Here is a 15,110-nt window from a genome sequence, read left to right as displayed (position 1 = left end):
TTACAAATCTAATTACAGTATGTCTTCATGTTGGCCTGCTTTTGATTTTGGTGGTAATTCTCTGTGCTCCCTGGATCTGGATGTCTCTTTCCTTCCTCAGATTAGGGAAGTTTTCAGCTGTTATTTTCTCAAATAAATTTTCTGCCCCCTTTTCTCTTTCTTCTTCTGGGATTCCTATAATATGAATGTTATGACGTTTGATGGAGCCACTGAGTTCCTAAGTCTATTCTCACGTTCCATAATTCTTCTTTCTTTTGTTCAGCTTCATTATTTTTCATTATTTTATCTGTTGTATCACTTATTCGTTCTTCTGCTTCTTCTATCCCTGTGTTCTCTGCATCTAGTTTGTTTCATATTTCAGTTATTTCATTTATCATTTATAACTGATTGTTTTTTAGCTGTATTATCTCAGGTAAGGGTCTCCCTTTTTTGAAGCTCAGTGAATATTGTATGATTTTTGCTTTAAATTCTCTATCAGAAACATTACTTATATCTATTTCAATTAAATTTCTGGCTGTGACTTTTTCTTGTTTCATTTGGGATTAAGTCCTCTGTCATGGCATTTTATCTAAATCTCTTCCTCTGTGTGTTAGAAAATCCTGTTATGTTTCCTGCTTCTGAGACTAAAGGCTTTATGAAGTAGAGGTCATATAATGTCTAGAGCTTGGCACTTCAGGGAGTGTCTCTGGTATATGTTGTATGCATTCCGCTGCTGTGTTTTGGCTACTGTATCCTTTAGGCTAATCATCTTCAGAGGCTCTCTTTGCTTATAAGGAGCATTGTTTGGACCTTGAACCGAGTTTGCTGAGTTTTAACTACTTCCTCTAGAGCTGAAGGCTTGCAGAACTGGTTAGGGGACGTGGTGTGTGTGGGGGTTTCTGCTGGCCCACTGCACTGGGACTGAGGCATGCTTGCCTGAGAAGTGCAGTACCACCGCAGTGCAGGGGGGTAGGGCATGTGTAAAGCAGATTAGGTAGCCAGTGTAGGCACTGTGCTATTTACTACAGGTGGTTTATGCTGACTCTGGGGGAGAAGAATGGTACCGGGTTGCTCCCTTGTCCCCAGAGAGGGGTCTCCATGCTTGCTGATCTCAGGGAAGCACTCCCAGAAGAGCGAATAGTTTCCCTTCTTGTGTCTCAGGCATTTTTCAGATTGCCATTTTTATGCAGTCTGTCCCTGGGTTGCTTGCCTGCCAGGAGCAGTGCAGTGCACTTAGGACTCTATTGTAGCCAACCCTGCTGACCTATAAAACTACAAACTTTAGGGATGTGGTATGGGCATGGGCCTGTGCTGGTCTTCTGGCAAAGGGTCTTGCTTCACTGGGACTGATGCAGGTTTGATCAAGAATGGCAGTTGTGGGGGCGCCTGGGTGGCTTAGTCGGTTGGGCGTCCGACTTTCGCTTGGGTCATGATCTCGCGGATCGTGGGTTCGTGCCCCGCGTCGGGCTCTGTGCTGACTGCCAGCTCAGAGCCTGGAGCCTGTTTCAGTCTTTGACTCCCTCTCTCTCTGACCCTCCCCCCTGCACGCTGTCTCTCTCTCTCTCTCTCCCCTAGAAATAAAAAAAAAAAAAAAAAGAATGGCAATTGTGCCAGACCTCAAGGTTGTAGGACATGGAGCATAGGCTAGGCAGCCAGTGTTGGGGCCAAGTTTCCCTTGGCAGGCGGCTCTGTGCCTATGCTGAGGGGCAGGGGAGGGAAATAGCACCCCCAGCTCTTTTGTCCTCTGAGAGGTATCACTGCAAATGCTACCTCAGATGCGCTCCATGAGTGAACAGTTTCCCCACTGTGTGCCTTGGACATTCCTCAGATGGCACTGTCTGCCCCAGGTTTGTTTGCCTGCCTTCTTATCAAGCCTGCTGACCTTTAAAACTCTAGTCTTCTAACCCTGCTGGTTGCAAAATCTTTGGAAAATCAGCCCATCTCATTTTCCAAGCCAATGACTTTGAAGAAGTGTTCTGTGCATTCCTGTGTTTTCCTTTCAATCTCTCTCCCCCCTCCCCCACTTCTTCCTCTCTCCCTCCCTCCCCCCGTTTCTCTTCTCTCTGCCACCAGGGCTTCCTCCCCTTTGCAGCACCTGCAGTCCATTTCTACCCCAAACCTTGTGTCCGTGCTTCCTACCTACCTAGATGTGTAGACTCTTGTCTCCCGCTAGTTGTGGTATTTGTTCTGTCAGTCCTCAGGTCAGTTTCTTGAATATTCAGAATGATTTGATAGTTACCTAGCTCTGTAGGTAACTAGAGGAGCCTAGAGTCCTAGTATGCAATTTTAGCTCCCTCACCCAAAAATTAAATTAATTTTAAAAATTCAAATATAATTAAATACTGTGTTATGTTAGTTTCAGGTGTATAATAGAATGATTCAGAAATTCTATACATTACTCAGTGCTCTTCGTTATAAGTGTACTTTTAATCCTTTTCACCTATTTCATCCATTCCCCATCCATCTCCTGCTACCAATTTGTTCTCTATATTTAAGCTTCTGGGTTATATCTTTATCTCCTTTTTTTCTTTATGTGTTTGTTTTGTTTCTTAAATTCCACATATGAATGAAATGTTTGTCTTTCTCTGACTGAGTTATTTCACTTTAGCATTATGTCCTCTAGGTCCATCTGTGTTGTCGCAAATGTTCAGATTTCATTCTTTTTTTTTTTTTATGGCTGAGTAATATTCCATTGTGTGTGTGTGCATGTATGTATACATACATATATCACATGTTCTTTATCCATTCATCTGTGGATTGACACCTTGATTTCTTTCATATCTTGGTTATTGGAAATAATGCTGCAGTAAACATATATCTTTTTGAATTAGTGTTTTGAGTCTTTGAGTAAATACCAGTAGTGGAATTACTGGATAATACAGTAATTATATTTTTAATTTTTTGAGGAACTTTACACTGTTTTCCTGAGTGGTTGCAATGGCTTGCTTTCCCACCAGCAATGTATGAGGGTTCCTTTTCCTCCCCATCCTCATCAATACTTGTTATTTCTTGTCTTTCTGAGTTTAGCCATTCTGATAGGTGTGAGGTGGTATCTCATTGTAGTTTTGGTTTGCATTCCTTGATGATTAGTGATGGTAAACATATTTTCATGTGTCTCTTGATCATCTCTATGTCTTTGGAGAAATGTCTGTTCATGTCTTCTGCCCATTTTAAATTGCATTATTTGGGGGTTTTTTGCTGTTGAGTTGTATAAGTTATTTATATATTTTTGCATGTTAACTCCCTATTGGATATATCATTTGAAAATATCTTTTCCCATTCTGTACATTGCCCTTTTGTTTTGTTGTTGATTTCCGTTGCTGTGCAGAAGTCTTTACTATTGATGTAGTCTCATTAGTTTATTTTGCTTTTGTTTATCTAGACAAAGGAAACCTATCTAGAAAAATATTTCTATAGCTGATTTCACAGAGACTATTGCCTATGTTTTCTTGTAGAAATTCTATGGTTTCAGATCTCCCATTTAGATCTTTATTCCATTTTGAGTTTATTTTTGTGTATGATGTAATAAAGTGGTCCAGTTTCATTCTGCATATAGCTGCCCAGTTTTCCCAACATCATTTGTTGAAGAGACTTTTTCCCATTGTATATTCTTGCCTCTTTGTTGTAGATTAATTGTCATAATTGTGGTTTTATTTGTGGGCTGTTTTGTTGTACTGAGCTGTGTGTCTGGTTTTTTGCCAGTACCATACTGTTTTGATTACTACAGCTTTGTAGTATATCTTAAAATCTGAGATTGTGATACCTCCAGTTTTGTTCTTTTTCAAGATTGCTATTTGATAAACCCCCTGACTTTTGATCACATTTTTGTGATTATTATTGTCATTATTTTTGTCATTATTTATTGTCATTTGAATGATAGGATCATTCAATAGTATTACATTTAATTTAGCTCCAAAGTAATTTTATTTAATTGTAGGTAACATGGTACAGTGTTTAAAAATATTTTTCCCACTATTTAATTCATTGTAGGTATGAATGAAAGTTCATTTTTATCAAAACGTCCTTCTACTTCTGAAGTAAACAGCATTAATCCAAAAAAGCCTAAGCCCAGTGATGGTGTTTCTGGAATAAATTCTTCAGCTGTATTTCCTTCAGTTAAATCTCTTTCAGTGACATCTCCCCAGGCTATATCATCAAAAGGTAAATGCGAAATGTGGAATATAAAAAAGAAATTATAGTATTTATACATAAATTTTAGAAATTATAAATTTACTAACTCTTATTAGTCGTTACTTAAAGTTATAAAAGATGAATTTTGAATTACATATGTTTTGGAAATTTATTTTAGGTACAAATACCTCATCAAATCAATCTAAAAATGGAACACCTTTTCCAAGAGCTTGTCCAAAGTGCAATATTCATTTTAATCTTTTGGAGCCTTTGAAAAATCACATGAAGGTAAAACTTTTTCAAAATTTAATTTTAAAAAAGTTTGCAAATCCCTAAAATATTGATTTATAGTAAATAATGCTTTGTCCAGATATTTAGGTGAAAAAGTCTTCTCATAGTGGTATTTACATATAACTTTTGAAAAGATTTATATTCCTAATGATTATCTTTAAGATTTTTTTTTAATTTTTTTTAAATGTTTTATTTATTTCTAGGCGAGAGAGAGACAGTGTGAGCAGGGGAGGGTCAGAGAGAGAGGGAGTCACAGACTGAAACAGGCTCCAGGCTCTGAGCTGGCTGTCAGCACAGAGCCCGACGCGGGGCTAGAACCCATGAACCGCGAGATCATGACCTAAGCGAAAGTCGGACACTTAACCGACTAAGCCACCCAGGCGCCCCTATTTAAGATTTTTAAATATTCTCTGAAACATCAAATTTTAAGAATTAAGATTATATACATTTTAATGTATGCTTATTATATTCTAGTTTTAATGAAAGTAAGTTATTAATCAGAATATTTTATTTAGTAGATTTGGCATAATTCAGCTTTTAAAAAAAGGCATTTTATAGTTTCTTCAGTTATCATGTTTTTGTGTCCATGGTAACATGTGCATGACACATCGCACCATGAAAATCTGAATTTTACATTTAATTTTCAACACTCAGACTTAAACCCCAAATGATGGAACATTTCATATGAAATAATTATATTCAGAATATAGTTTGTGTAATTGTCCTAAATTAATTTAGGCTTTTTATTGCAATAGGAATGTCTTGAAATTAAATTTTAAGAATTTTTCAAAGTACAAATGAAATATGAGGTGTAGGTAACATTTTACTTGAAATATTTTAGTACATATTAGAGTATCCTCCTGTTGTGTGAGAAAAGATAGCCTGTATTCTCTTTGCATGCCCTGTGGAAATGGCAGAAAGGGGGAAAGAGAAAGAAAAAAGTCCATGTAGATTATATGAAGAAAGAAAGGAAGGAGAAGGGTACAGTTGTAAACAAATAGGTAAGGAAAGTTCTTCTTCACTATTTCAGAGATTGACAAACTCTTATTAAGATACGACATTTTATTAAAAAGGTAGAAAAAGATAAGGGAACTCTTTTAGAATTTCAGGTTCAATCTCTTTATCAGATACAAAACTGAATTTGGTCTGTGACTACTATCAGTTCCCAGAATGTAGTCCCTGATAATTGCACTCTGTGCTTTCTTCTTATATGAGAATTAACCTGTACAGGGACTTTTGGTTATACATAAAATACATCAAGTATCTCATGTTTGCATTTTGGATGGAAAGAAAAAAGGGCTAAATTCTTTAACTTTAATTATTTGATTAAGGAATACAATGATATTATTCAAGATAAATAAGTGTCCAGAGGCATACACGTGAAAAATCTTAACTCTGTCTTTTATTAACCTGGTTCCCAGAATGACTCTCAAAGAAAATAATTTTTATTAGTTGGTTGTTGTATTTTTCCTAACTTTCTTTCTACATATACAGGTAAACACAAATGTTCTTATTTTCTTTCCATTTTGTGTATAAATTGTAGCATATTATATGTCTTTCTGTGTCTGGTAAAATTGGTAGCCATTTTCTGAAATGTAGCTTTACATCCAATATGTGTATTACTCATATTATAAACAACCAAAATTTCATATAATCATATAATATGACACTATGCAACCTTTTATAAAGAATGGAACCTGTAATGGATAATGATATGGAATGATCTCTAAGACGTATTACTGAATTAAGTTAAACATATAATAAGAAAACTTATGTGTATTTATATCATGAAGAAATGTGACAGAATAGTCACCAACTCTAGAACAAGGAAATTTAAAACTTACCTAGACTCTTTTGTGTTCTAGCTTATGCATTTTATATATCAGTTGAAGTTTTAGTATTACAACATGGAGTTCCATTTTGAAAAACTGTGATTTTTAGATTCTTTGCAAATGAATGTTTGCTATTATAGATAAGTAGAATGACGGTACTACAGAAATAATATTTTCTCTTTCATTAAAGAATATCTAAAACGTAAGGCAAATATCCTACAATAATAAGAACAATATGTTTATCTGAGACCATGTGCCAGACTACTAAACTTTAAATACTGTATTTTATTTAACCTTTAGAAAATTCTTGCAAGGGCGCCTATGTTCATCTGTTTTGTTTTTTTTTAATTCCACGTATAAGTGAAATCCTATGATATTTGTCTTTCTCTGACTGTCATTTTGCAAAGTACATTCTAGGTCCATTCACGTTGTTGCAAATGGCAACAACAATATTTTGAAGTGCCGAGTAATATTCGTGTGTGTGTGTGTGTGTGTGTGTGTGTGTGTGTGTGTGTGTGTGTCTCTCTCTCTCTCTCTTTCCATATATATATAGACCCACCACATCTTCTTTGTCTATTCGTCAGTCATTGGACATTTGGGCTCTTTCCATAATTTGGCTATTGTTGATAGTGCTGCTATAAACATTGGGGTGCATGATCTCCTTCAAATCAGCATTTTTATATCTTTTGGATAAATACCTAGTAGTGCAATTGCTGGTCATAGAGTACCTCCATTTTTAATTTTTTGAGGAACCTCTGTACTGTTTTCCAGAGGGGCAGCACCAGTTTGCATTCCTACCAGCAATGAAAAAGTATTCTTTCTCCACGTTCTCACCAGCATCTTTGTTTCTTGAGTTGTTTATTTAACCATTCTGACAGATGTGAAGTGGTATCTCACTGTAGTTTTGATTTGTATTTCCCTGATGATGAGTGATATTGAGTGTCTTTTAATGGGTCTGGTTGCCATCTGGATGTCTTTGGAAAAGTATTTGTCCATTCTTCACTGGGCTACTTTTATTTTGGATGTTGAGTTTGAGAAATTCTTTATTGTTTTTTGATACTAACCGTTTATCACACAATGTCATTTGCAAATATCTTCTCCCATTCTGTTGGTTGCCTTTTAGTTTTGTTGATTGTTTACTTAGCTGTGCAGAAGCCTTTTATCTTGATAAGGTGTCCAAAGTTCATTTTTGCTTTTGTTTCCCTTGCTTCTAGAGACATGTCTTGTAAGAAATTGCTGTGGCTGAGGTCAAAGAGATTTCTGCTTGGTTTGTTCTCTAGGATTTAGATGGCTTCCTTTCTTACATTTAGGTCTTTCATCCATTTTGAGTTGATTTTTGTATATGGTGTAAGAAAGTCCAGATTTACTCTTTTGCATGTTGCCGTCCATTTTTCCCAACACCATTTGCTAAAGAGACTGTCTTTTTACCACTGAATATTCCTTACTGCTTTGTCAAAGATTAGTTGGCTCTATATTTTTGGGTCCATTTCTGGGTTTTCTGTTCTGTTCCATTGATCTACGTGTCTGTTTTTGTGCCAGTAACACTATCTCGATGATTATTGCTTTGTAATATAGCTTGAAGTCCAGAATTGGGATGCCTTCAGCTTTGGTTTTCTTTTTCAACATTACTTTGGCTATTTGGGGTTTTCTGGTTCTATACAAATTTATAATTATTTGCTCTAGCTCTGTGAAGAATGCTGGTATTATTTTGTTAAGGATTGCATTCAATGTGTAGACTGCTATGGGAGGTATTGACATTTTAAATTATTTGTTCTTCCAATCCATGAGAATAGAATATTTTTCCATTTCTTTGTGTCTTCTTCAAGTTCTTTCGTAAGCTTTCTATAGCTTTCCATGTATATCTTTTAGTTGTTTGATTAGATTTATTGCTAGGTATTTTATGGATTTTGGTGCAATTGTCAATGATATTGATTCCTTGATTTCTGTTTCTGTTGCTTCATTATTGGTGTATAGAAATGTAACTGATTTCTGTACATTGATTGTATATCCTGCAGCTTTGCTGAATTCATGTATCAGTTCTAGCAATTTTTTGGTGGTTTTCCATGTAGAGTATCATGCCGTCTGTGAAAAGTGAAAGTTTGACTTCTTCCTTACCAATTTGGATGCCTTTTTTTTTTCTTTTTGTTGTGTGATTACTGAGGCTAGTACTTCTAGTATGATGTTGAACAACACTTGTGAGACCAGACATCCCTATCATGTTCTTGACCTTAGGGGGAAAGCTCTCAGGTTTTCCTCAGTGAGGATGATATTAGATATGGGTCTTTCGTGTATGGACATTATGATGTTGAGAGATGTTCCCTCCATCCCTACTTTCTTGAGAGTTTTTATCAAGAAGAATGCTGTATTTTGTCAGATGCTTTTTCTGTATCTTTTAAGGGAATCATGTGGTTTTTATCCTTTCTTTCATTAATGTGATGTATCACATTGATTGATTTGTGGATATTGAAGCACTCCTGCAGACCAGGAATAATCCCACTTGATTATGGTGATTAATTATTTTAATGTATTGTTGCATTTAGTTTGCTAGTATCTTGTTGAGAATTTTTGCCTCCATGTTCTTCAGGGAAATTGGTCTGTAATTCTCCTTTTTACTGGGGTCTTTGTCTGGTTTTGGAATCAAAAGAATGCTGACCTCATAGAATGAGTTCGGAAGTTTTTCTTCCATTTTAGTTTTTGGAACAGCTTTGAAAGAATAGGTGTTAACACTTCTTGAATGTTTGGTAGAATTCCTCTGGGAAGTCATCTGACCCTGGACTTTTGTTTGTTAGAAATATTTGATTATGGATTCAGTTTCTTAACTGGCTATGGGTCTATTCAAATTGTTTACTTCTTCATGTTTCAGTTTTGATAGTTTATATATTTCTAGGAGTTTATCCATTTCTTCCAGATTGTCCAATTTGTTTGCATATAATTGCTCATAATATTCCCTTATTATTGTTTGTATTTTTATGGTATTTGTTGTGATCTTTCCTCTCATTTGTGATTCTATTTTTGGGTGCTTTCTTTTTCTTTTTGATAGATCTTGGAGTCTGTTAATTTTATTAATTCTTTGAAAGAACCAACTTAGTTTTGTTAATATGTTGTACTATTTTTTTGATTTAGAAATCATTGATTTCCACTCTAATCTTTATTTCCTTTCTTCTGCTGGTTTTGTGCATTATTTGCTATGATTTTTCCAGCTCCTTTAGGTGTATAGTTAAGTTGTGTTTTTGAGACATTTCTTCCTTCTTATAGGAAGGCCCAGATTGATATATACTTCCCTTTTGTGACTGCCTTTGCTGCATCCCAAAGGTTTTGGACTGTCATGTTTTCATTTTCATTGGCTGCCATGTACTTTTTTATTTCCTCTTTAATTTCTTGGTTAACAGATGTTCTTTAATATCCAAGTAGTTTTGGTCTTTCCAAATTTTTTCTTGTGATTAATTTCAAGTTTCATAGCATTGTGGTCTGAAAATATGCATCAAATGATGTTGACTTTTTTTACTTTTTAAGGGCTGATTTGTGACCCAGTATGTGATCTCTTGTGGAGAATGTTCCATGTGCATCAAGAATAATGTGTATTCTGTGTTGGGTTGAAACATTTTCAGTATAATTGTTAAGTCCATTCAGTCCAGTGTGTCATCCAAAGGCATTGTTTCCTTGTTGATTTTCTGCTTAGTTGATCTATGCACTGCTGTAAGTGGGGTGTTAAAGCCCCTCTACTATTATGGTGGTATTATCAATGAATTTCTTTATGTTTATGATTTTTTGTTTTGTGTATTTGAATGATTCTAAGTTGATGGCATAAATATTTACAATTGTTAGATCTTGGGGTGGATAGACTCCTTAATTATGATATAATGCCCTTCTTCATCTCTTGTTATGGTCTTTGTTTTAAAATTTAATTTGTCTGATGTAAGTATTGCTACTCAGGCTTTATTTTGACATCCATTAGCATGGTAATTGGTTCTCCATCCCCTTACTTTCAGTCTGCAGGTGTCTTTTTTTTTTTTTTTTTAATGTTTTAAAGTTTATTTATTTTGAGGGAGAGAGAGCATGAGTGGGGAAGGGGCAGAGAGAGACGGAGAGGGAGATTCCAAAGCATGCTCTGTCTGTGCCGTCAGTGTAGAGCATGACACAGGGCTTGATCTCAGAAACACGAGATCATGACTTGAGCTGAAACCAAGAGTCAGATGCTTAACTGACTGAGCCACCCAGGCGTCCCAGACTGCATGTGTCTGTAGGTCTAAAATGAGTGTCTTGTAGTCAGCATATATACGGACCTTGTTTTTTCATCCATTTTGATATCCTGTGTCTTTTGATTAGAGCATTAGTACATTTATATTCAGAGTGAATATTAAAAGATATGAATTTAGTGTCGTTGTGTTGCTATAGAATTGGTGTTTCTGGTGATATTCTTGGGTCCTTTCTGGTCTTTTTTGCTTTTAGTCTGTTTTGTTTTGTTTTGTTTTTTTTCTCTACTCAGAGTCCTCCTTAAAATATCTTGCAGTGCTGGTCTAGTGGTCACAAACTCCTTTAATTGTTGTTTGTCTGGAAAACTCTAGCTCTCCTTTTATTCTCAATGACAGCTTTGCTGGCTAAAGAATTCTTGGCTGCATATGTTTTTTGATTCTGTATGCTGAATATATCCTACTACTCCTTCCTGGCCTGCCAAGTTTCTCTGGATTGGTCTGCTGCAAACCTGATCTTTCTTCCCTTGTAGGTTAAGGACTTTTTCCCCCTTGCTGCTTTCATGATTCTTTGTCTGTGTATTTTGTGAATTTGACTAAGATGTGCCTTGTTGATAGTCAGTTTCTGTTGAGTCTAATGGGAATTCTCTGTGCTTCTTGGATTTTAATGTCTGTGTCCTTCCCCAAATTAGGAAAGTTTTCAGCTATAATTTACTCACATAAACTTTCTGCCCCTTTTTGTCTCTCTTCATCTTATGAGACTCCTATGATATGAATGTTATTTCTCTTTAATAAGCCACTGAGTTCTCTATGTCTTATATTGTGATTGTTTGCCTTTTGTTTTCTTTTTTTCCCTACTTTGTTATTTTCCATAACTTTATCTTCTGTATCACTGATTTGCTGCTCTGCTTCATCTGTCTTTGCTGTCATGGCTGCCATTTGAGATTGGATGCATTTTTATTTTCAGCATTTTAATTTCAGCCTGACTAGATTCTAATTCTTTTATCTTTGTAGAAAGGGATTCTCTTGGGGCGCCTGGGTGACTCAGTTGGTTGAGTGTCCGACTTTGGCTCAGGTCGTGATCATGTGGTTCCTGAGTTCGAGTCCCGCATTGGGTTCTGTGCTGACAGCTCAGAGCCTGGAGTCTGTTTCAGATTCTGTGTCTCCCTCTCTCTCTGCCCCTACCCCACTCATGCTCTGTCTCTCTCTGTCTTAAAAATAAATAAACTATTAAAAATTTTTTAAAAAAAGAAAAGAAAGGGATTCTCTGGTGTCTTCTATGCTTTTTTCAACCCCAGGTAGTATTCTTGTAATTGTGGTTTAAAAAATTTTTTTTAATGTTTTATTTATTTCTGAGAGAAAGAGAGCACGAGCAGGGGAGGATCAGAGAGAGAGGGGGACACAGAATCTGAAACAGGCTCCATGATCTGAGCTAGCTATCAGCACAGAGCCCAATGTGGGGCTCAAAACCACGAACCGTGAGATCATGACGTGAGCCGAAGCTGGACACTTAACCAACTGGAGTCACCTAGGCGCCCCTATAATTGTGGTTTTAAATTCTAGTTCAGACATCTTAGTTATTCTTGTTTTGATTAAATCTCTGGCTTTCATTTCTTCCTTTTTCTTTCGGAGGGAATTCTTCCATCTTGTCATTTTGGAGGTAGAGAAAAATTAATAAAATTAAAAATTAAAAAAATCAAATAAAGGAACCTAGATCCTAGGTGTGTTTCAGTCTGCTTGTTCAGAGAAACTTGATAGAAAAGAGAAAAAGAGAGAAAGGAAAAAAATAGCTTATAAAGTAAATTTAAAAATTAAAAAATGGACAGCTGGGTGGCTCAGACAGTCAAGCATCTGACTTCAGCTCAGGTCAAGGTCTCATGGTCTATGTGTGAGTTCAAGCCCCACATTGGGCTCTGTGCTGACAGTTCGGAGCCTGGAGCCTGGTTCAGATTCTGTGTCTCCCTCCCCTTCTCTCTCTCTGCCCCTCCCCTGCTCATGTTCACTCACTCTGCCTCAAAAATAAACGTTAAATTTTTTTTTAATTAAGACATTTAATAGTATAAAATAAAGTAGAATAAAAAATAAAATAATTTCTCTTTCTGAATCCAAGAGACCAAAAGAAAATAGAGAATACATTAAAAAAAAGAAGCAAAGAAAATAAACAGCAAGCAAATGGAATGAAACCCAAATGAAGTTATATCCATTTTTCCCTAGAACTGCAACTTTGCAATGCACTGTAGTCTGTAGACTAAGCAGGTGGAAGCAATATGTGCTGGTCCTCTGGGGGATGTGCCTGGAGTGTGCAGATGGGCATGGCTTGTTGTAACAGCTTTGTTCTTCACTTGGTGGCACTGCTTAGCTCACTGGGGTTGTTCCACGTGTGTGCATATGCACACTTGAGGTGAAAATGGCTTTACCTAGCCCTCTAGCCTCTGGTGCAAAAATTTTGTGCCCTCACACACACAAGCAGTCAGGCACCCTTTCTTTGTCTCAAGCTTCTGTCTGTTCCTTACCTTTACTTTGTCTGTGTCTAAGCTGTCTGTCTGTCAGGTGTGGCATCCTCCAGAGATTTATCTCAGATGGTGCTGTGTTTCAAAACCCCACACTTCAGAGACCCTGGTGGCTTGGGTCCATGCTGATTCTCTGGGGTAAGGTCTCGCTGGACAGTGGCTCGGTGCTTTTCTTGCATGATCCTGATATGCTGCACTCTCCTCTTTTTTCTTTCTCTGTCTTCTCTCTGCGAAAATGGCTCCCTACACTCCGTGGCTCCATGGGTTTTCTCTCCCCCAGTTCCCCTCTCTTCACTGCATAACTGCCAAGTTCTCTGGCTCAGATTATGCAGATTATTGCATTAATCCTCAGATCAATTTCCTAGGTGTTCAAAATGGTTTGATGCTGATCTAGCTGCATTTCAGGGACTAAACAAACTCAGGTTCCCCATACTACTCTGTCATGTTAACTCCATCCTGTTGTGTACTTGATCTTACATGGATGGAGAAATACCACAGGTCAATCTATATCTTTCATTACTACTAATGTTTTCTCCTATATATTGCAGTTCTAAGATTGTTGCCATTGTTTGCGATATGGATGATTCTCTTACAGTTGTATTACAAAACCGTCCTTTAGCATTTTTATAAAATATTCTTGTTTTGTCTTTTTTTTTTTTTCAAATAGTTTATTGTCAAATTAGTTTCCACATAACACTCAGTGCTCATCCCCACAAGTGTCCTCCTCCATGCCCATCCCCCCCTTCCCCCCACATCCATCAGTCCTCAGTTTTTGTCAGCATTCAAGAGTCTCTCATGGTTTGCCTCTCTCCCTTTCCCCCACCATTTCCGCCCTTCTTCTCCCCCTTGTTCCTCCGTCAAGTTCCTCCTAATCCTCCTATACGTGCAAACATATGATATTTGTTCTTCTCTGCCTGACTTATTTCGCTCAGCGTAACACCCTCAAGGTCCATCCATGTTGCTACACATGGCCAGATTTCATTGTTTCTCATTGCCATGTAGTATTCCATGGTATAGATAAACCACATCTTCTTGATCGATTCATCTGTTGATGGACACTTAGGCTCTTTCCATGTTTTAGCTATTGTGGAGAGTGCTGCTATGAACATTGGGGTCCATGTGCTCCTATGCCTCAGCATTTCTGTATCCCTTGGGTAAATTCCTAGCAGTGCTATTGCTGGGTCATAGGGGAGTTCTATTGTTAGTTTCCTGAGGAACCTCCACACTGTTTTCCAGAGGGTCTGTACCAGTTTACATTCCCACCAACAGTGTAGGAAGGTGCCCGTTTCTCCACATCCTCGCCAGCATCTCGAGTTCTCTGATTTGCTCATTTTAGCCACTCTGACTGGCGTGAGGTGGTATCTCAGTGTGGTTTTGATTTGTATTTCCCTGATGAGGAGGGATGCTGAGCATCGTTTCATGTGTCTGTTGGCCATCTGGATGTCCTCTTTGGAGAAGTGTCTGTTCATGTCTTCTGCCCATTTCTTCACTGGGTTGTTTGTTTTTCGGGCGTGGAGTTTGGTGAGTTCCTTATAGATTCTGGATATTAACCCTTTATCTGATATGTCATTTGCAACTATCTTTTCCCATTCCGTTGGTTGCCTATTAATTTTCTGGGTTGTTCCCTTGGCTGTGCAGAAGCTTTTAATCTTGATGAGGTCCCAATCATTTATTTTTGCTCTTGATTCCCTTGCTTTTGGGGATGTGTCAAGTAAGAAGTTGCTGCGGTGGAGGTCAAGGAGGTTGTTTCCTGCTTTCTCCTCTAGGGTGTTGATAGTTTCCTGTCTCACGTTCAGGTCCTTTATCCATTTTTATTCTTGTTTTGTCTTAATGTTTAATGTCACAGTTCTTCTTTTCCTATGGTTTCCATTTGCCTAGTATAGTATTTGTTTATCCTTTTATTTTCAACCATTCTGAATCACTTTATGCCTCTCTGTTTCAGCAAAATTGATTTTTCCTTTGTGATCCTATATGAAATCTCTTTTGTTTTGGCACTTGCATTAAACTTACTTATATTCGTTTTGGTCTTGGTTCTGTAACATTTTTTTATTATCTTTTTTTAAAGTCTTTCACTATGTGATTGCTTCATATGTTTGTAGCTTCAATTTTTAGGGAAGCTATATTTCTGTTCACCTGTTTATCCTTGTAAATTTAATGCTCATATAATTCTAGTAGTC

General features: G+C 37.0%; 1 protein-coding gene across 6 annotated transcripts in view; it reads left to right on the top strand.

The window, feature by feature from the left end:
- Positions 1-15,110, top strand: part of ZNF280D (zinc finger protein 280D) — a 137,967-nt gene that overhangs the window by 42,610 nt on the left and 80,247 nt on the right. For all 6 annotated transcript variants that reach the window (XM_039230637.1, XM_039230636.1, XM_039230634.1 and 3 more), the window contains 2 exons: positions 3,970-4,140; positions 4,289-4,398. In XM_039230637.1, coding sequence (XP_039086568.1) covers positions 3,970-4,140; positions 4,289-4,398 — 281 coding nt within the window. The remainder of the gene's footprint in view (positions 1-3,969; positions 4,141-4,288; positions 4,399-15,110) is intronic.

Source organism: Hyaena hyaena, unplaced genomic scaffold (genome assembly GCF_003009895.1).
Source record: "Hyaena hyaena isolate Hyena2069 unplaced genomic scaffold, ASM300989v1 scaffold_49, whole genome shotgun sequence".
NCBI classification, from domain to species: domain Eukaryota; kingdom Metazoa; phylum Chordata; class Mammalia; order Carnivora; family Hyaenidae; genus Hyaena; species Hyaena hyaena.
This window is presented reverse-complemented; position numbering and strand designations above follow the sequence as displayed.